Below are 21,783 nucleotides of genomic sequence, written 5' to 3' on the forward strand. Positions count from 1 at the left end.
CAGCTGCAAGGATCCACTGGATCTCAGCTGCCCCTGATGGATCCCAGCTCACCTCTGCATCAGCTTGTATCATTTTCCTGCTGCTCATCCAAAATAGAGCTATTCACCTATTCAGCTGTGAGTAAAGACAGGAAAGCCAACATGTAATAAACTCTATTCTGATTTTGATTCTTTTTCTTGCTGAATGATCATGATTTGATTCCCCTACCTCTGCCACCCAGGAGAAGGCAAAAGAAGGGAGTCACAAGAGGGCCTACAGCACAACTCTTAGGCAAGTAGACTGACTTCTGGTCAAAAAGAGGAAAAACAAATAAATTACTGACATGATGTCATAAATGGTGTATATATATGTATATGTATATATATATATATATTACATCTAATCTAGCTGACATCTCAGAAAACAGCAGCTGCTCAATTCAGTCACACACAACTCTTCAGAGGCTCTGAGAACAGGGGTGCACAGATTTCTGAAGCAGTGTGTGGTCATGCAGTCATTGCTCTGAGACAGAAGGGGAAGAATTTATTTCTTGTATTGCAACAGCGATGCTGAGGAATTGCTCATAGGTACAATCATACAAGTTTTACCTAACTGATATCTTTTAGGATAGGAATCACAGAAGCAAACACTTTTTATTGGTGTATTTTTCTGAGTTAAAATAATAATAGTGATCTCAAACTTATGGAGATGACTGTCAGAATAAAAGCTTCAGGAAGATGATCTACTCTCAGAAGTTAGAATAATGTCCTTTCTTTAAATAAAAACTTGAAAATTTATCTTGTTCACTACCAAGGGACTGTGCCTGGCTCCTTTTTCCAAGGATGAAAGATCCTTTAACAGAATGCTCAGGGAAATTAATCCAATAAAAGAGTCTTTCTCTTCAAAAACTGTCCATCAGAGGCACTATGCAAAAGCGTTGTAACCTTCTAACCCATCTCAGCTGCAGAGAAAGGCAGTCTTTAAAGTAACCAAGGACTAGACTGTTTGAAGCCAAGGTACCAGCACAAGTTTGAGCACAGGTCTTGCACTCATGCTTATTCATACTGTCTAATACACATGCAACAGATCCTTATGCTCCATGAATTTTCATGCTCTAAATGTTATGCATTTAGCTCCCAAAAGAAATTTTGAGGCCGCAATGAAGTATTTATGCTCCCTGAACACGTCAAGAATTAGAAATCCTGCCTGATGGGCAGAAACTGCCCAGAGCTAACCAGTATAAAACACATTAACCAGTACAAAACACCACCAGCAACACTTCAAGCAGATATATTTGATACCTTCTTAGAGTTTAAACCACCAAAGCCTCCTGCTTCCTGGGATGTCTAGTCCACAGACATGCCCTGTGGCTTTTAACTAAGCCAGAGACACTTTTCTTTTTTGAAAATTGGCTGAGAGAGAAGTTTAATATAACATGAAGTAGCTTTTGAAGTGGGAAATGAAGGCTTAGTTCCTCCTCTAGGCAGACAGGCCTCACACAATTCCTCTGCCCAGGACAGTGCCCAAGCTCTTGGTGAGATTTTAGTCTCAGTGCCCACCTGGATAAAGGGAGTGATGAAATGGCTCTTCCACCCATTACCTTCAAGTTCTGACACTGTTAGTGAAGAGTAAGAAGAATAAACTTGTCTTGAATCATGATTTTCTGTGACACTAGTGTAAAGACAGCAAATTCCACCTTCATATGCAACACAGCACAGATTTCACCTCAATTTGCAATCTGCAGACCATTTTCACATGCAATATAAAAGTATGAAAAAATTATGAGAAATACTACATAGATTATACTATGATGGGGTAGTAAAATTGCTTCTAAAATATGCATTTATCAGGCATCCAGTGTTGCAAAAACATTTTAACTATTATGGAAAGATGTTTTTGCAGTAACCTAAACTGGCTCATCTACTTCCTATTAATAACCACACCATGAATACTCTACAGAAAAATTGTTTCACAGACTGCAAGAAATGAACTTCTGCCTAATCTTTTATGACCTTTATAAAACTTTATTAAATTATGAAGCCCTGTAGCTTTTACAGGCTCTAAAGTTTTGCTTGGGAACACTTTAAATACATAAATATGTGCAGCTGTCCCAAGTAGTGCCACCATGGGGACTTAAGACACTGTTAAGACTTTCCAGTCCTGTACCATTTAAAATCAGTAATAAAACTCTAGTCCAAGATAAAGTCTCAGACAGGAGCTACCCAGCCAGGAGCGAAGTACTCCTTATTAAAGAAAATTACTGACATTTTAGAAATAGATGCAACTCTTCCTTGCACCTGTGTTACCCATAAAAGTCTAAATATATATATATATATTCAAACTAGTCTGTTGCATGAATAATCTCCTTCAGCGTGTCAGAAATAGAAACACTTAATCCCTTTATTCATCTTTAGTACACTAAATTGTGTACACAAGCTGAGAATTGTAGGGATCATGGTACTGGTAAAATGTGACCAGTAAGAAACAGCAGAAAATTAAGATGCTAAAAAGCCCAATACAGTGGATGGCAAGCCCAGATAGCTTTGAATTTGCTCAGAGCCTGCTGTCTCCTCAGAACTGCAGTCTGCTGGTGAGGAGGTCTGGAGACGTTATCCTTAAAGGCAAGGAAAAATAAGGAAGGAAAAAGGAGAAGAAATGTCCACTCCGTTTTCCCCAGAAATGTCATCAGTGACCAGAAGAATCTCCCTCTGACGTGGGACAGGGGGATAGACGACCAATTCTCACAAACCCCTAGAAATCCAAGAGAACCCTGAAAAAATTATTGGATATCATCTGCCACTGTCTGACCATTTGAAATATTTTGTTTCTGGTTTTGATAACCCTTGATTTGGAAAAACCGACTGACCACTATGGATACATATTTTAACGCAATTATTTGAACAAGACATACCACTGTGCACATTTCTAACATTTAATTCTTCCAGTGTAGCTTAATTATATTCCCCCAACAACTGTAGTTCTGCAAAATTTTATATAACAAAGATCTTGTTCCTTTCAACAGGGAAGAATGATTAAAACCACTCATTTAATGTACAAACTTAAAGGTTTAAAACAAGGAGCTCGGAAGATTTCCTCAGACTTTACTATAATTTTCAAATTCAAAGTAAAATCCTTTCACACAACTTAGTTGAACAGAGTTCAATTTATTCCATTCAATTTAGCAACATTTGTACTTACTGACTGTTCACTTAGATCCTGAGAGTCTTCCATTGAGGTTATTCACCTTTCTTTTCCTCCACAAGCAGGAATTATCTTCCTTTCAATTTACACCTCAGTATTCTAAATTAAAAGAGAAGATTAAAAAATGGCATGTTAGTCTATGGTCCTCAATTCAACAGCAAATCTGCAATAAACAAACACCCTAACTGAGGTTGTGGTTTCACTAAAACCCTAAGTAAAGTTCCCATATGAAGATGAATATCATGTGAAGTGCTTCTACATCTTCAGTATTATTTTGGGAACTATCTAAAATACACCAACAGAAAGAGGAACTTTTTTTTTTTTACTCCTTCAAGAGAAAAAATAGCTCTGAAAACAAACCAATAAAGAAGTGAAAATGTTGAATACAGGCAACAGTTTAAGTAGTCAATAAATGATAACCCTTGAGAGAACATCTTAGAAAGACAGTTATAGAACAGAACTGCTTAATACACATTTAATGATAACCTCTTAGCCATTAAGTGTCTAGCAGAAAAATAGGTTATTATGCAGTTATCAGCATGAAGTCCCCTTTCTCAGGTTCATTAAATTCCTTTAGGATTAAATTAAATACACAAAGTGGTTTATAACAAGCAATTCCCTACAAAGTGCTAAATGACAGACATTATCCTAATTATCTGCTATGTCTATGGCTTCTCTAATAGAGTGAATCATTCTCATCAAATACGGAGATCTTCAATAGGAAAATACTATTTTCCAGGAGTTCTGCCTGTGAATCATCATGGTAACCCTAACTATAAAGCTACATGATTATATTGCAATCTCAATTCTAAGAAAAAATCCATTCTGGAGTTATGCAAATTTGCATAATTTAGAACAAAAAAAAATGGTTTTGGCAGGGATATTTCATATATGCAATAATCATATTATTAATCAAAGCTCATGTTACATTAAAAATCAATATGTAAGCACGTACATTAAGGAACCAAAACATCCTGGACTTGATTATCAATATCACCTAGATTTGTTTATCAAGAAGGCACCACAAGGAATTACCTGGGACTGTGCTCAATAACGTTAATATATTATGGGTCTCTATTTTGAATTCTGACCAGCAAGCAGCCAAGGGTAAAATATGGACAGCTCTATTGGCACTTGCCGAACATTTGAAAGGAACCAGAGACATGGGACCTATGTGGAACAAGCCATGGCATCCACATATTCTCACCCACCGCCCTGCACTCCCTTGCGAATATCTCCTCTCTTAACCTCAAGTGCCACTTACTTGCCACACTTCAACTTTCTCCCCAAAATGTAACTCACAAAAATTCATTTTGTTTCGCATTAGATATTTTCTAGAACACACACAATTGCATAGCCCTTGTCTCCTTTGCTTTCAAGTTTCACCTAGATTTTTCCTGCCACCAAATGACACCCACCTTTCTTCCCTCTTGCCTAAGTTTCAAAATTATTTTCATTCACATTTGTTTTTGCCTTGATGTTACATAAGGAAAAGACACATTGCAAGAAAACCATGTTGCATGTATTTAGCCATATCAGACAGCTGAAAATAATTCCTGTTTTTCAAAACAGTTTTAATGTCCTCTCAATTTCAGAGGGATCCAAGACATCATTTTATTCCCCCATAATGCATTCACCAAAACTGTATTCACGTCCCATGATTTTTTGGCCAATGTGAAGCCCACACTCCTGTATTTGTAAATATCTTCTCCAGTCTTTGTTCATTGAAGCTAAAAGGGGAATTGAAGGGCTTCTTTAAAACACCCACTCTAGGCAAATTTCAGAAAGGAGACTGCCATAACAATGGATATTTTAAGAGAAAGTAGCTCTACGTAGCATTGCCTGCAGCAGTCTCAATCAAAGGAGGCAACTGCAAACACAGAGATTTTTACAACTGATACTAAAATATTCCATTAAAAACTTAAACATAAAATCTGCTTTGACTTAATTAAAGTTTGTAGTGTGTTCATGCTATTGCACTGGTAAGATTGCCTGCAGAAAAAAATGGTCAAAATACAAAATTTGTAACAAATTATTTGACTAGTTTCTAAGTACAAACTGAAAAGTCAGTACCTGGCTCGCATTCAAACAGTAAATGCTCGAATTCTGTCAGTCGATCACTGAAGGTGGCAGATACTTCACTTTTTGTATAAAACTCAACTATAACTAAACTACAGAGGTATACCAGACAGACAGATCCATGTGTCTTTCCCTACTGATGAATACTTAATCAAAGCACACTGAGATCAACAGGATGGATGTCACATTTTTCAAAAAAAAGCCCAGTGTATCAAAATTTTAAATACATCCTGATGACGCAAATCCAATAGGAGTCTTATTACTCAGAACTGCCAATGATTCACCCACAGTATGTATTGTGTCCCAAAATTCAGGCGGGTATATTTACTGGAACACATCATCAAATATGCCACTTGCATTATTTGCCTTCTAAAAAAGACTAACTTTCATGAATTTTCAAAGTTACTTTACTGAATTGCAAGACAAAGACAAGCTTTTTTAAATCTTTGCAGAAATATACAATATGTTAAATACATTGTTTGCACAAACGTGCTAAATTATAAGTTTCCAGGGCACTGCTGTTCATCTTCACACTGCCTCAAAATTCAGAAGTTCTTACTGGAAATGGAGCTTTTTAAAATAAAATTCAGAAATAATATTTTATCAGTATTATTATACCTATCAACAGCTAAATCCTGCTGCATTCTGAGCCTAGTTAAAGCAGCTGATTATAACCAACTGCTAACACAAAGATTTTTATAATGGCAGTTATGCCAATTGCACTTAGACCAAATCCTTTAGGGTTTAGCTTTATAAATTTGTAAAAGGGGAGAAAAACCATTAGAGAAGTCAGTGATTTAAATAAGACCAACATTGCTCCCTAATAAAGATATAAAATTAAAGGATAATAGTAACCTCGTGCTGCTTTATGAGGCAATAATCCAGTGACCAATTCAACCTTGTAGTTTGTTCCATCAAGAGAACCAGATTAAAAACAGAGGGAGAGAGGGCACTCTTATCCCTATTATGTTGCAAGTGTTTCTAACTGGGTTTAAATATTTTTAAAACTGTTGTTAAAAGTCTTAAACACACAGACAAGCCAGAATGAAGAAAAATGCCTGTTTCTCCTCTTTATCCACTCCTTGCAGATGTGGCTTTAAAACTGATGAAGTGTTTTATGCTCCCAGATAAAAATTTTACCTTTCTAAGAAATGTCTTAATTAGGAGGATTCCTGACTTTCCTCATCAACAAACGCATTTAAATCTAATTTTTATTTATTTGTTTTTATCTGGGGGAATAAAACACTTCATCAAATTTAAACTGCAACTTCCAGGACTTGACCATGAGGAGAAACATGTGTTTCCTTCCAGAGATACAACACACATAAGTTAAAGAAAATGAACTACTTGAGGATCTGCTGCACACTGCTTTAAAAGTGACTGAAAGCGTAATGCAACTTCCTTTTCCATGGGATGTCTACTATCATCTTGTACTGCAACTTCCACAAGCTCAAGACAGAAGGTGAATCTTGGGGACCCACAGGTAAAAACTAGAATTAAAGCACTTGATGTTTCCCAAGAGTATTACAGAGGCTGCGTCAGATCCTCCAGTTGGCCAGACGCGGATCTGGATCTCCAAGAAGAACCCATCATCTGGAAGAGGAGTTTGGCCATCAGAAAAAAGATCTCCCCCATTTCACTTCAACACAAAAATTTGGAAAGTCCTCTCTTCGGCCATTAGGAACTGGTCTTCTGAAAAGAAATTCAGGGGCAGGAGGAGCGTTATCCTCAGCTTCTACCACTTTTTTTTTTTTTTTCACATTATGATCATCTTGGGCACATCTTCACATTCTTTTTATTCTGCTTTATCTAAAGAATACCTACTTCTACTGAGGTTATACCATGTGATGCTCCGGCAATACAGTTCAGAAATTTCATGAGCCCAGACAAATATACTACATTGTTTAACATTTTCTGAAACATGTCGGTAATTAAGCCTAGCAGAAGGATGCTTCTGTGGTTTACACAATTCATTCAGCCACAAAGAACTCATTTCTGTCACAGCCACAGGTTGAGAGTCAAAATGTTAAGAGAGAAGTGGTCACAAATAGAGCAATTTCTCATTTTCTAGTGCTCTACTTCAGAAACCGTTGATAGTATTAGTAGTTAGTGCTGATAGCCGCCACTGAATTAATGTAGGATGTGAACCAATCAGTAAGGACAAACTCCAAGGCTCAAACTCTCACAGTCTCTCAGGCAAGTCCCACTTTGTGTTTGCACCACTCCTACAGAATATCTGAGTAGAATAAAGCACATTTAAAGCACTGTGAAAGGTTATGCAAGGCAGGTAATGAGAAAATTGTTTTAGAATCAGTAAAACAAACTAGTGCATATGCACTGCAATCTCACCAAATTAGATTATTTCATGCTATTTGTTTCCCTATGAAACCCGTTTCTTTGAAGGAACAGGGGAAAGGGTATGGGCAGTAACAAATAGGCACTGCCTAATATTCAGTAATTTCCTGCATAAGAAAACATCCTTCTGGTTGTCTGTATGCCTATAACAGGAAGTCTTGTGAAAAAGATAAAATAGAACCTAAATTAAAAAGAAACCATATGCTGATTTATTAGAACTTCAACTTTGTCTGCCAAACAAAGCCATCCTGACAGCATGACCCTGTCAGGGACATGTGCTCTTTCCTGAGGAAAACTGGCAGGTGAGCGCAAATTAATTCAGAATTTTTAAGTAATTTTAATTTTTTTTTTTCTTCTCTCATTCCAGAAGGATTCTTGCCAAAAGCAGAAATGGCTCAGGAATTTTGTATGTGTATTTAGGTTTAGCTAAGGCCCTTTCCTTAGCTGGTGTCTACTATGCGATATCAATATGAATGAAATGAACCTCCTGAAAGCCTCCTATTTCATTACAGAAACAAATCTTGCTCCACAGACTAGAGAATTAATGGGAATACAGTCTTTCCCTTCCTCTTCTTCTAGCACTTTTTTCCCTTCCTTGGGCCCTCCTCTGTTGAGGGTTAAATATGGCTGTCTTTGGATCAGTTTGATTTCAGTCTACTTTAAGCTTGCTGAGGATGAGAATTTTACTCTCAGAGAAGTTTTAAAGAGTTCTGGAACCCTTTGCAGCACATCCAGTTCCCACTTCTGTATTAGTGACTTCCAAAAAACTGAGCTCCTTCCTCACACAGAGCCCTTGGTATGCAGTGGAGAGGACATCAAGCCACCACATCATGTTCCACCAATCTTAGCTCCAGGCATTTCCAGCAAACCCTGATGGAATGAAATAGTCTTCCCTGGGTTTTGTGTTCTGCTGAGCACCTGCCTACGTGTATTTGCATTGCCTATGTGTATTTGCATTTGCAGATGCATTGCTTAAATAGACAAGATAGATTACTCCTTACTTTGAATAATCTTAATTATGCTGGGATTTCACAGAACAACTCATGCAATTTAACACAGATGAATACCCTGTTTTAGTCATACACTGTTGCAAACAGGGAAGGAATACAGGAGGAATTTCTAGGATGAGCTGAAAAGCAAACGGACCCACCTAGCTGCTTTCTCTACAAATAGTCCTCATTTTCCCAGTAAATACTTGTGTGACAGTGTGTTGGTTACTTGGAGGGGGCTGTGCAGGACACCCTTTAGGACCTGTTCAGCATCCTCATCCCAGCATGTATCCAGCATGGATGCGTGAGAACATGCATATGTCTAAACAGGGTATATGGTGTATATTCTTATGTATATAGAAACTGTGCTTCTGAAATTAATAAGCTTCAAGGTGTCATGTCAGACATTACTAGGTTTAGAGTCTTGCTACGATCCCTGCTGGAGATGAAATAGTGTTTGTTCCTGCTAACACAACATTTATTTTCAGATCTTGGGTTAGGATGCATGCTAAGAACAGGCATGGGGTCTTCAACATCCACCACACATTTACAGTTCTGAGCTCATCCAGTTTTCTTTTACCTTCTCCCTCCCGTGAAAAAAACCCCACATCTGTAGCTGTGACATAATTTTTTATTTCTATCTTCCTTTCTGAGCATATGAATTCATGCCAGACATTAAATACAGTAACCAAAACAGACACGACTCATGACACCGAACCACAGTAAACTGAAAACTCCTCAAAATTCAAATCAAATCGTTGACTTTCATGCAAGTCACTATACATTTGTTGGACACAGTCTAGCAAAATCTGCATGGTCCTCAATAAACATTTGTATAATTGTCAGTTTAGTGTAATTTGCTTCCTTGAACTGAGTTTGCTGAAGGGTGTCATTGCTTGTGTAGCATTTGTGGACATTTCATTCAAGAAAAATTAAGATAGTATTGTCCCTCTGCATCAGGTAATTCCACCTTAGAAACAAGTCACACCACCACAAAACCACTCGGTACCAGCCAAAAGCAGGCACCAAGACAAAAAAAGCAGAGCAGCACAGACCATGATGTCCCTGCATCAGATAGGCATGAAAACCAGGTAAGGAACAGAAAGGTTTTATGACAGATCTGCCTGCTGATGCTAGCATCATACAACAACAACAACAACAACAACAAAAACCACGGGGAAACCAGAAAGACTTCCTGGCAAACGGCAAACAACTGCAAGCACTGGATCTCATTTACTTTACTTTTGTAAAAGAACATGTTGGTTCAGCATTTATCTTTTGCAGATCTGGGTACCAAATCTACAGGTACCCAAATATGACTAAAATGGATTCCCCTACTCTTCCTACTCCTTCCATCTCATACCTGTGCTATGAATAAGAAGGAATAACTTTGAGAATTTCAGGCTACAGAATTATAAACTCAGCAATACCTCCCTTTTCCTAGCAATGCACAACACACTGTGAAATTTCTAAGACTGACAGCAGACCTACAAATACACTGATGCTTGGGGGCTTCCCAACCCTGAGAGACCTCTTCACTCATGCTTAGATAAGGCACACAGCTACACAGACTTTGTCTATCTCATTCCAAATCAATCAGTTACAGAATTTTCCAGATAGGAATGAATAAAACAAATGCTGATACTGTTTCTGGCCTCAATTTATAAACAAATCTAATCTAGACTCCCACTCTGTTCCCCTAAAAATAAAGTGATAAGAAAGGTAGCTCCCAAGGAAAAGAAACAAAACTCAAACAAATAATGCAAAAATGCCACAGATACACGCATGCTCTTTTCAATTTTTAATTAAAATTTTTGTTTTATTTTCCTCAAGCTGGCCATTTCAATGTTTTAAACAACTAGATTTTTTTAGGAAGAAGGATTTTGGTTTTTACTACACAGCATATTTTGGTTAACTTCTGAGACAATTTTCTGCTCTTTTTTTTTTTTTTTTTTTTGTAGAAAATGGCTGTGAACAAACCAAAGAAAACATTTTAATTATTTATCAACAAGCCATTAAAAACAGAAAGGAAAGGCTATACTTGGTTAGCCAGAATATTTAAAGACACACCGTCAACTTGAAAATATTAATTATTTCTTATTCCCTCTCCATAAAAACATGCCAAATCTGCATTTTACATATTTAAAAACCCTCAAAAACCTTGTGACAAAAAATAAACATAAAATAACAATAAAAGTTATTTCTAAAACAAAAACATTTTAGAATTTAGGAGAACCTAAAAATTAGCTTATCCACAAGGTAAAAGCAAACAGCAGTTTTACAAGGCTGATACCACATGGTATCACAAAAGCTGTGACAGCAGAGAACCTATTCATCCTATCTGCTTTAAAAATCATGGCACAGTTTGAAGAGTGTATTCAGCAGTATGAGGATGCAATGAGAGTTACTGTAGAAGCTCAAATACTCACTGGGCTTACTAGAAACATCCTGGTGAAGGAGGAAGTTTGCAGCATGCCCGTCCTTTTTAGGTGTGAGAGTCATTGCTCAGCAGCTGCTACTCCTGTTACTGCCAAGTGTCTCACATGAATTCTTGAACGGAACATTTTGAAATGTCAGAAAGAAATACAAAGTAAACTCACCAAAAACAAACCTGGGTACTTTGGTTCCGGTTTGGTAGAAGAAATGAAATGTTTTTCTTAACTAAAGTTGATAGTAATCCCTAAATATTGCATTTGAAAAACTGTTATTTTTTCATTCCAGGAACGAAGGGAAACAAAAAGTGTGAATGCAGAACTGTCCCAGCATACGGAACTCCTTCTGGTGCTAGCATGAAGCTCAGGTGTTTCTGACACAACAGAATGACAATTATTACTCACCAAAACTAACACTGTGTTTTTCAAGACAAACTGAAACCATCAGAACACAGTGACTGAAAGTAGAAAATTTGCTATGTACCACCTTTGCCCAGCACAAAAAAAAACCCCATACCAGATGTCCTGTGTAATCTACATTTTTATGCTGCTGATCCTCACATGAGCTGTCTGCACTCATTTCGGCTCCTGGCCCATCAGCAGTCCCCATAGGCAACTGAAATGTTTTGACATCCATGGAACAGCTTGCAATCCTACAAGCAAATCACTTTTACTATGAGCCAGCAGTAAGTGTGCCACAAAAAGTAATTGTAAAAACCAGGTATTCTCAGATTTTAACTAAAACAACTGCTTTGACAATGCATCCTTTACCACATTTCCTTTTCCTCATTTAGATATTTATCAGCAATGATCAAACTATGTTACATTCTCCTTTGGTCAACTAAAACTGGTTAATGCCCTGGAAGAAACATTTTCCAATAGTTAATTACTCCTCTGGTATTAAATCTGAAACCTCCAATCTTTTAAAGCTTCCTTTCTAAAGTTAAGGAAGAGTACAGCTTTGCAGTAGTAGCTGCACCCATACTACCTATGCAGCTAATGTAACCGACTCTGCTGAGTAACTTAAACTCCACTTAGTTTAAGTTACTAGTCCTTTTTTTGATTACAATATCATCATTATCATTTGCTATGGCCTCCATTTGTTGTTTTGGTTTTTTTTTTTTTAATAAACTGCTGTCTTGTAGTGAAGTACCTACTCTTTGCTTGCTCTCAGTTTACTCAATGAGCCAGACTACTCTCATCGATCGGCTCCCCTCATTATCTACCAATCCCTCGGTCTTTGTAGTAGCAGTACTTTAGGCATTACAGTCTAACAACAGAAGTATAAGGAAGTTTGTAAGAAGAAAAATATTTTTTATTAGGTCAGCAATTGTTCTAATCAAGAGTATTACTTCTTGTAGAACTTACTAATCTTGGCGTCACTGTTAAAATAATAAAGAGGTTTTGATTTGATGATTGCTCCCTGAAAAACTCTTTGTAATAGCATGCTTTTTAAAGACTCGCTAACAAGTAACTATTTGTGAATCGATGCTTTCCTTTGCTGTTTAATCCATTTCATTTGTGCCAAGTTGATTTTGTATCCTTCAACTTCATTAATCAAAAAGTCATGTCAACTCAAGACAGACATACAGAACTTTATTACATCACTACACTTACCTTTGGAAATCAAACTTGTACTCACATCAAAAATAATATTGCTGGTTTGGCTTGCTTGAGTGTTCATAAACCCATGATGCGGTATAGTATGCATATTTCAGTGTTATATGGGAACAACATAAAAAAGGCATTTGGAACATGATAGCCTGTAAGTTAATACTTTGTGACAGTGGAGACTAATAAAAAATAGTTGCCATAAATTAAGCACTTGTCTACAGTGACAGCTATGTAATGGCCACTTCTGAGAAATTATTGCACTTCTTTCCCCAGGAATAGTGATAAAAGAATGCAGCCTGTCACGAGCGCTGCAGCCCTTGGCAGTGACGTCCTACTTCTACTGGACTTATGCTCCGCCTGCTCCCTGCAAGCCCAGCTTTTGGACAGCAGTGCAAAGATCTGGAAAAGTTCTGTCATCTGGTATCACGTCTGAACTCCTGCCTTCCTTCAAGAAAATCATTGCTGTCCCCTCCAAAGGCCCCAGTACTTTCCTCATTGTTTTAGCTTGCACACGTATCTGCAAATTATTTGCAGCTACTTCGATTTTAGTCAAAAACCCCTGCACCAACACCATCTTTTGATTAAAGATCAAGGGGTCATTTTTGTAGTCAATGTTTTCATTCTGAAAAATTCCACCTACCCCACAGATTTGACCCTGCACTTCAGTTAACAGAGGTGGCAGATTAGGTAACGGAGACTGTGGTTCTGCAGCTATTTCTGCAGCACCGCTGCCAGGCTCAGCAGCACGGGTGCTGCCACTCATTCCGACCTTTGCCTGGCTGCCAGCACAGCTGTTTATGAACCACAGCAAGAATGGATCCAACTCAAACGAGTGACCGGCAGAGGCGGGTTAAGAGGCTGCTTTAGAAGCGCTGCCACCAAATGTGAAACCATGGCTTCATGCTTTTCTGTCCTCTACCGCAGGAAACAGACAGAAGTCGGACTTCAGACAGGGTTAGCCACACATGAGGTTACTGCTATTGATGCTTATATGAACCAATACCCCTAGATAATGATGTAAAAACAGCAAAATGCTGGATCTCTCCATACAGACCTTACAGTCAAACTATTTCAGACTTAGTCCTGATTTGACAGCATCTCGCAAGCTGCTGTTCCAATCCTGGACTTCCTTCAAAAAGGTTGGCAGTTTCACAACTATAAGGGAGAAAACTCTTTTGTTTCATTTGTTTCATGCCAAAAATTTGACTGCTCATCTAGCCCTTAGAGAAATCAGACTATCATTTAGTCAGAAAATTGGAAAACAAGCTAAGTCATAGCTAACTAGATACCAGAAATTACTAAGAAACTCATCATCTAGTCATTCATATGAAAGACTTCATGTTGCAGGTAACTCCCAGACATACTGCTCCACAATGAGCTTAGGATTCAGATGGTGCTTTGAACACAAAAACTGCTTCTCTGAAGGTGCCATTAACTGAAAAAAAAAAAAAATAAAAAATTGAACATTATACTAGATCCTTCTTTCACGCCAGATTAGAATAAACATAAAAATAGGTGGCTGAATGCAAAAGTACTTTGATATTCCCATTTGGGAAACCTACCACAGTCTAAATCTTGTCTTGGGGTAGCAAGAAATGTTATTTTCAAGACCCTTTCCCAGAATTTAATCACTGCATTTGTAAAAACCTCTTTATCATTCAGCCCTATTAGTTCTCAACTACCCAGTTCTCTGCGCTAAGAAGACCAGAACAGAAATGCTTGGTTGAGTTGCATTGCTAGAACTTGGCAGAGGAAATGTGCATAATCTCCTTGAGCTGTGCCTGATTTTGTGAGACCATGTCTATGCTGGTACACTCAGGAGAGCTGGAAGGAAGACCTCGCATAGAGCATGATGTCAGGATGCATAAACTGAAGCATACAGAGGCTGGTTTCTGGTAGCTGCTCTCTCTGGAGTAAGGTAAACTTCATTTTCTGTGATGTTCTGGGTATATGCTACAGCGAATAAAAAGAAACATCCAGATGGGATTTAATATGGACTTCACACCTTTCACTGAATAGGCTTGGAATTCATGAAATGTCCCTAAATAAACACAACCTAATTATTTATTCCTTTGAACAACAAAGTTGCCTTAACAGAACTAAAAGAATACAGACAATTAGTAATATTTCCAACTGCATCATTTTCAAAAATACAGTTACTGTAAAAGGCATTTCTGTGGTCATTTATAAAACACTACAAAAGAAAGTTCGAACAAAGGTGTATGAAAATGCCTAGAAATGGAAGAAAAAATATATAATTTGGACATGTCTAAACTTTTTTTTTCCTAAATATTGCCGGATCATTTCTATGTGCATGTGATCTCACACATACAATGTATATTGCAATACCCCACAAAAAAATCAGACTGAACTAAGAATAGAGGACTAGATACTCATCTGGCATAATGTGAGACCACTCCAGTAATTTCAGCATTCCTACTCCAATTTGCAACAGCTAAGGATCTGGCACAAAACATCAAGTTAAGTTTCCAATTACCTCATGCACCAGCATTGATTTCAATAGTTGTATACACATAGTCATAGAGGAGAATTATTCGAAAAATTGCAAACTCAGCTCTGTGTTTCTTTTACTTTTATGGTCTAAATCAGACCCTTCATGGTATTTTAATGTAGGTTTTTGTGGTTTAATTATATATATATGTCAAGAGCAGACTAGCTACTCGCAGATCTACCCAATTTAAAAAAAAAAGGCAGCAGTAATTTTTTACACTGCTGAGAATGTGAGCTTATACTGGGTCACATCACAATAGTATTTAATTTTAATGCTTGCAAAAAAATCTATTTCATACTAACTTAAATACATAAGGAATAAGTTAACACCTATACAAAAATCAGTCTTTGTGTGAATATTTTTCAGGTTGCTTTGAGAGGTCTTTTCTGTAGTTTTCTGCTCCAAAATAGTCAAATTGTATAGCTCTGCAAAACCCCAGTGCAAAGAGATACTCAGTCAGCCCAGGCAGACTGAGTTCCTCAGAGACAGCATTTAAATTATATTCAACTGAACTGCCCTCCACTATAGTTCTACAGACAGCTGCTTAATGAAAAGTCGCTCTACTAGTATTTAGTTTGTTAGTTCTAGGTAAAAGACATAGATCTCCAAATTAATTTATGCATAGAAATACTTCAAACTACTTCTTTTCAAATCCATAGCAACTGCAGCCTGACTCAAACTTTAGTGTCTAGTACCCAAACCTGACAGCCTAAAACTAAAAACTAAAAAGATTCACTGGCTTATGGAGTGAGAAGCTCTGAAGATAATCACTAGTCATTATAATCTTCCCTTGGAGAAATAAGGAAATTTTTAACAAATTGAAAATAAAATGCTTAAACTTTAGTATTCCTCAGACAGCCATTAGCACTTGACATTTTGCTCAAAAGCCTGATAACTAGCCTCTACAATCCTGTGACTGAGACTGCCCTGTGATACATTTCAATATAGGATAACCAATCATCAAAGTAATTTTCACTGTTTAACGTTAAAGCAAAAAGGCAGCCAGTTATTCCACACATTTTTCAGGCTAAGAAATAAAAAGAAGAAAATGCTTTAAAATAGCTTTTGCCTTTAAGGTCCTATATTACAGGCATCCCAAAAGCAATCCTTCTGGCAGTATTGCAAACTACAACGTAGACTAAAAATATGAGTTTTACTGCCTTTTCAAATAGATTTTATTATTTATTTGACATATAAGCACTCTTCTTATCTGAGTTTTTTCACCGCAAAATGCGTCCAAGTTCCTTTAACCACTTCTGATTTAATGACAGATTTAATAACACTGCGACACAGAAGTGTGGAATTGGCCAAAACTTATTTCATAAAAATCTGATTTCTGTACAGCAACATCTAAAATGTCACCTGATACATACAAGTAAATCAGAAAATTTTTAACGTACATTGTAAAGTCTGACTCTTTGACAGGTAAAACATCTACTGATTTTAAAAGGCCATAATTTATTTTTAATAACCATTTTTATTCAATTTTTCAAAGAGCAGCAGTTTATGCCTTCAGTAGAACCATGCCCTGAAATCTCAGGGGTGATAAAAGGGCCAAGCCAAAGCTGAAAGGTTTCAAATATCAAACTATACTATTATGTCAGGGTCAGCAAGATCAATTAGCGCTTTTCAATGACAGAAAAAGGTTAAGTTGGGCACACATTTACACAATATTTAAATCCAAAAAAGAAAAATAGCACTTATTAGGCACACTTATAAACCTCTCGATCAATGACTGAGTATCAACACTCTTCTTCCAGTTGCATACCATAAATGCCAGGATTTTTTAACACAAAATGTCAAAAAGGTTACAGATTTATTAGATAGAAGAAATACTACTGGATTCTCAAGTGCAAAGAAAAAATTAAAAGACATCTGAGTGTTGCTGCTACCAACCTTGGTTTGGTGGTGAACATCCTAAAAGCTTTAAAAACACTTGACCAACTTAACATATATCTGTCAGTCTGATGCCCCTGTGTTTGCATTTTTCCTGAAAACCCTGACATTACCAAAAATGAAAGCTAGTGAGCCAATAAACCTGCTCCTATGCTCAACTAAAAAACAAACCTAACACCCATTCCTCATTTTGAAAATACTAATCTGTAAATTAACTCGTCTAAAATCTAGAAAAAAAGCAAGCGTACACTTTCTGCAACTAATAGCCAGAAACATGCAGACCAGGAAGCGAGGAAACTTACATTTCAGCTCTCACTACCACAAGAACACTCACTGGAAATACATGTATGTTAGACGTTAATTCGACACCTGTTAATTCAAGCGTTGCCATCGTAAACATAGCTTGAACAAAGTAGCTGGTTATGATACCACCAAAGCCAGCATAAAATCAAAATAAAAATCCAGGAGATTAAGAAAATCTAAGAAAAAAGTACACTGTGTTGAAACCAGTGATGTAGATTGGTATTGCACTGAGTAAAAGCGAGGCAAGATGACTTTTCCTCAACGATAAATTTCAAAATGTCTCTTTTTTAAGCCCATTTCTTCAAGGAGTGATTTGAAATATTTACTACCAGACAGTACCTAATTTTAGGTTTTAAGTGCTTTAACAGCTCCATGAAATATGATCAGCAGCTGCAATATAGAAGTATGTTGAATAAACCCTCCTTATAAAAAGGGAGACCTGCTTTACCCTGAGTTCATAAAATCCTTACTTTCAAGAAGCAAAAAGATAACACAGAAAAAAACCCGATTACCTGTGTTCTAGAGTGTTTAACAGCAATTCCAGGAAATTCTTTTTTCTTTCTGTGGTAACTTTCATAGTTAAGAGAGTTAAATGCTGTTTAAATTTTAACACTGGAGGATTGTGCACATCATCCAATACCACTAGTTCATCAAGGAAACAGGTACCTTTCCCTCACCAAATGCCAATGTTTAAATTAATTCTAGGACTTGCATAAAGTTTAAAAAGCTGCATAAAGTTTAAAGAGTTAAACTTTAACACTTGCATCAGATGCTAAAAATAAACCACATGATACTATCTATAGCTGTATTTCTACAGTTGCCTTGTTTGAAATATTTTAACTGGGAACTGCATTAACTGAGAACCCACCAGTGCCCTACTCAATACATTGCTTGTTTAGGATTTATTTATTCCATTGACATTATCTATCCAGAATAAATTTATACTGCAAAGTGTTGTGAGGCCATTACTAAACACAAATCCAGCAAGAGTAACCTTCAAATGAATTTATTATCAGTATCACCATAGACAAGTAACAATTAACAAGTGCATACAAATTAGCTGAACAAAGATACATACAAGATTCGTCAACATGCTCCATTTTCATTTCTATTAAATTTGGTTGAAGAACATTTGGTATTATAAATACCACAATTTTCAAAAAAAAAAAACAAAAGGCAAAAAGACCTCTTTGAGACTTAGCCCAGCTAATGTTAAATGCCAAACAGAGAAAGAATCACCGGGAAGAGAGAAGAATGTCAGTCTGTACTTCCACTTTACTCACAGTACGATATATATTGCAAGTATGCAACATTTGTAATTCGGCAGCATTTTCAGAAATACCCGGGGAAGAGTCAAACCCACAGCAATTTTGCGAAACTTTTCTTTTGAGTGTTAAGGAAATGAAACAAAGATACGGCCTGGATTTATTGCAAAGTACATGCTTCTAACATCAAACTCCGACGTCAGACCAGAAAATCTATTTCCCAAACAGAAAAAATTCCTTCTCTGTATAACTCCCTTTAAATCTAAACTGCTGATTAGTTTATCTTAGATACGCTTTCTAGTCTCCTCAAATGAAACCCGTAAAACAAAACTCAGAAAACTGTAAATACTGGTTCCTTACTGTTCTAGCATGACTTCATACTTAAACTGGAACCGGCCAAGTCGCTCCCTGGTCTGGTACAGCGTGCGTCCCAGGATTTTTGTAAATACCAGCTATTTCACACCGCCACGGGCGAGCCCAGCGCGTCTCTCCGTGCGCGGGGCTGCAAGCCCTGCCCGCGGGTACGGAGCCGGCAGCACCGCGCCTGCTTGGCTCGGGCCGGCAGTTTCATAAATGTAAATGAAACTTTAGATGCCAACTACCGATTGGCAGCGGCGATGCCGTGGGATCCCGCTCTCCCTTCCCGGCGGAAGGCGCCGCGGGGCTGCTCCGCGGGCAGCCCCGTGTCCCGCCGGGCACGGCGCGGAACCCCCGCGGCTCGGGGAGAACCGCCGTGTGAAACGCAGCTGGCGGTTCTCCGCGGGTATCTGACTTTGGAAGTCAGATACCCGCGTAATGTGTCTGTAATGACAGCAGGAGAAGGAGATTAATGGCTAAGAGCCCACGGGTTTTGAACACGGAGAATCCTGTTACCTCCTCTCGGATCAAGTATGCGCGCACACACCCGCACACACACACAACACGCTTACCCACGTGGAAACGCTTTCTAACCAAAACACAAGTCCCCGCATCCCCGGTGGAAAAGGCGGCGGGACCCCCACGCCGGGGCTTCCCCGTGCCCCGTCCGCCGGCGCAGCGGGGACCGCGGCGGGGGGGGGGGGGACGGGACGCGGTGCGACGACCCGAAAATGCAACGTTTAGTCTGTAAACCACAAGAAAAACAAGCCGGGGCGGGGGAGGGGAACGGCAAGAGACATCCCTCAGGGAGAGGAAACGGAGAGGAACAAAAACAACGGCCAGCTCTGTCCCCGCTGCCTTCGGACACTGGGAAAAGTGGCCGCCGGAGCCCCCGCGGGGGCTGCCGGCCAGTAGGCAGCCGGCCCCGTCCGCTCGCACCCCGGCCGCGGCACGCCCGCAGCGCTCCGCCCCGGGGCAGGCGGGCAGCGGAGACCCCCGAGCGCTGCCGGCGCCGGGGCAGCGGCGGGGCCGAGGGCGGGCGGCGGAACCGGCCGGCTCCTCTGCCGATGCCGCTCGTGCCCCGTGCCCCGCGCCCCGGCCGGGCTGCCTCGCCCCCGCGCTGCCCGGACCCTCGCTGGAGGAGCGAGAGTTTCGGGAAGGGACTACCATCCCGGCGTGTTTTCATGTCGCTCTCTCCGGAGAGGACCCCGCGGCCAGAGACGTTGTTTCCTCACAGCCTCCAGTCAAGCCGCTGCTGGCCCCGCAGCCGGCTCTCGCTGGGGCAGGCGGCCGGCAGAGCCCTGCCGCCCACCGCAGGCGGGCCCGCAGCCCCCGGCCGTTCCCGGGGCGCAGCCCGGGCCCCCCGCTTCCGCCGCATCGGGAGTGGGCGGGAGGCGCAAGCGGGGAACAATGCGACGGCAGCCGTCGCGGCTTGCTCCTGTCTTGGGGCTTACCCCAGCAGCCCCGGTAAAACCCAGTCGAAGAGCGGTGTGGGCAAAACGGCAGGGAATATCACCTGGACACAAACAGAAAGTCCGGCTGGGCGTGGAAAAAGTCACCCCGTCGGCACGGAAAACCAGTTTGGTCTTTTGCAATTAAACTCGCGTGGGGCCGGTGTAAAAGCTCGTCTCTACCCCGCGACGGACGGCTCCGCTGCTCCCTCCCATCGCATTTGTTTTACAGCAACTTTGTTGTTGTTGCTGTCATCGAAGCGACACGAAAACAGTGCTAAATAAACACTAAACACAAACAAACGCACACACCCCCTCCAGGGACACATGCACATGCGGCAGGGAACCCGTTTCCTCCACCTCCGAGCAGAAGGGGTGGGAGGGAAACGCGGGGACGGGGAAGTCAGACACTCACCTTCTCGCTGCCGGGATATGCCGCTACCTTTATTTTAGGGCCGCTCCTTATTTATTTATTCTCGTACCTTCTCCGAGCCGAGGCTCCCCTTTTGCACTGTTCCTCTGGCAAAAACAGAACATCCCCCCTACAAGTCGTCCCCCCCACCCTTTTCTCCACACACAAATAAAGCGCAACCCGGAGCAAAACGGGACGGGAAATTCGGGGGGGGGGGGGGGGGGGTGGTAGATGGAGGAGGAGGCTGGTACGGGAGAAGCCAAACACTCCTCGCACTTCAGTGAGTGCAACTAGTTGCCTCTCATGCACAGGAACGTAAAAAGTTTCCCTGGCAAGAGACGGGACTTCCCTAAGAAAAGGTAACCCCCTCCCGCCCTCCCGCCCAAAAAAAGGCCGTCCCGGGAGGGCAGAGGTAAGGGGCGAGGAGCCGGGAGCCGGCGCAGCCCCGGGGCGCCGCTCCGCACTTGTGCCGGGAGCTGCCGCAGGGGCTGCTCCCTGAGCCGGCCACTCTCGGCACGGCAGCCCCGCTGCCCACCCGCCGCTGCCCCGCTCAGCTCGCCGGCACTGCCCTGCCCCGGGCTCGGAACACCCCGGCGGGCACGGACCGCCGGCTGACCCGGGCACCAGACTACTCCAAAATGTCCCTCCCGCGGTCCTCGGCCTCGCGGCCCGGGGCCTAGACCTTTTAACTTCGCTACTCCCTGTCATCTGCGGTTGGTAGTGATGGGGACAAAGGAGGGGACCCTGAAGGGTAGTAATTGATTAATGCCAATCTACTGGAGTACAGGTAGTGGAGTCTGCACTTCACTTTTTTCCCTTTGTTTTTTCTAGAAGAAACCAACACTATAAAGTAATCCTGAGTTTGAATGATCAAGTATGATCAAGTGCTACATGACAGGACTGGTTGGAGTACCCTTTCATAGGATACATTTGTCTC

The 21,783-nt window shown here is 40.3% G+C and overlaps 1 protein-coding gene across 1 annotated transcript in view; it reads right to left on the bottom strand.

Moving 5' to 3' along the window:
* EYA4 (EYA transcriptional coactivator and phosphatase 4) overlaps positions 1 to 20,987 on the bottom strand; it is a 142,363-nt gene extending 121,376 nt beyond the window's left edge. Inside the window, exons 1-2 of the mRNA XM_066179148.1 lie at positions 20,850 to 20,987; positions 3,179 to 3,280 (exon numbers count right to left, since the gene is read on the bottom strand). Of these exons, the coding sequence (XP_066035245.1) occupies positions 3,179 to 3,211 (33 nt within the window). The 5' untranslated portion in view covers positions 3,212 to 3,280; positions 20,850 to 20,987. The remainder of the gene's footprint in view (positions 1 to 3,178; positions 3,281 to 20,849) is intronic.
* Positions 20,988 to 21,783: the final 796 nt, after the last annotated feature.

This window comes from Chamaea fasciata, unplaced genomic scaffold (assembly GCF_029207755.1).
Source record: "Chamaea fasciata isolate MVZ Bird 193981 ecotype frontalis unplaced genomic scaffold, bChaFas1.0.hap1 SCAF_3, whole genome shotgun sequence".
NCBI classification, from domain to species: Eukaryota; Metazoa; Chordata; class Aves; order Passeriformes; family Sylviidae; genus Chamaea; species Chamaea fasciata.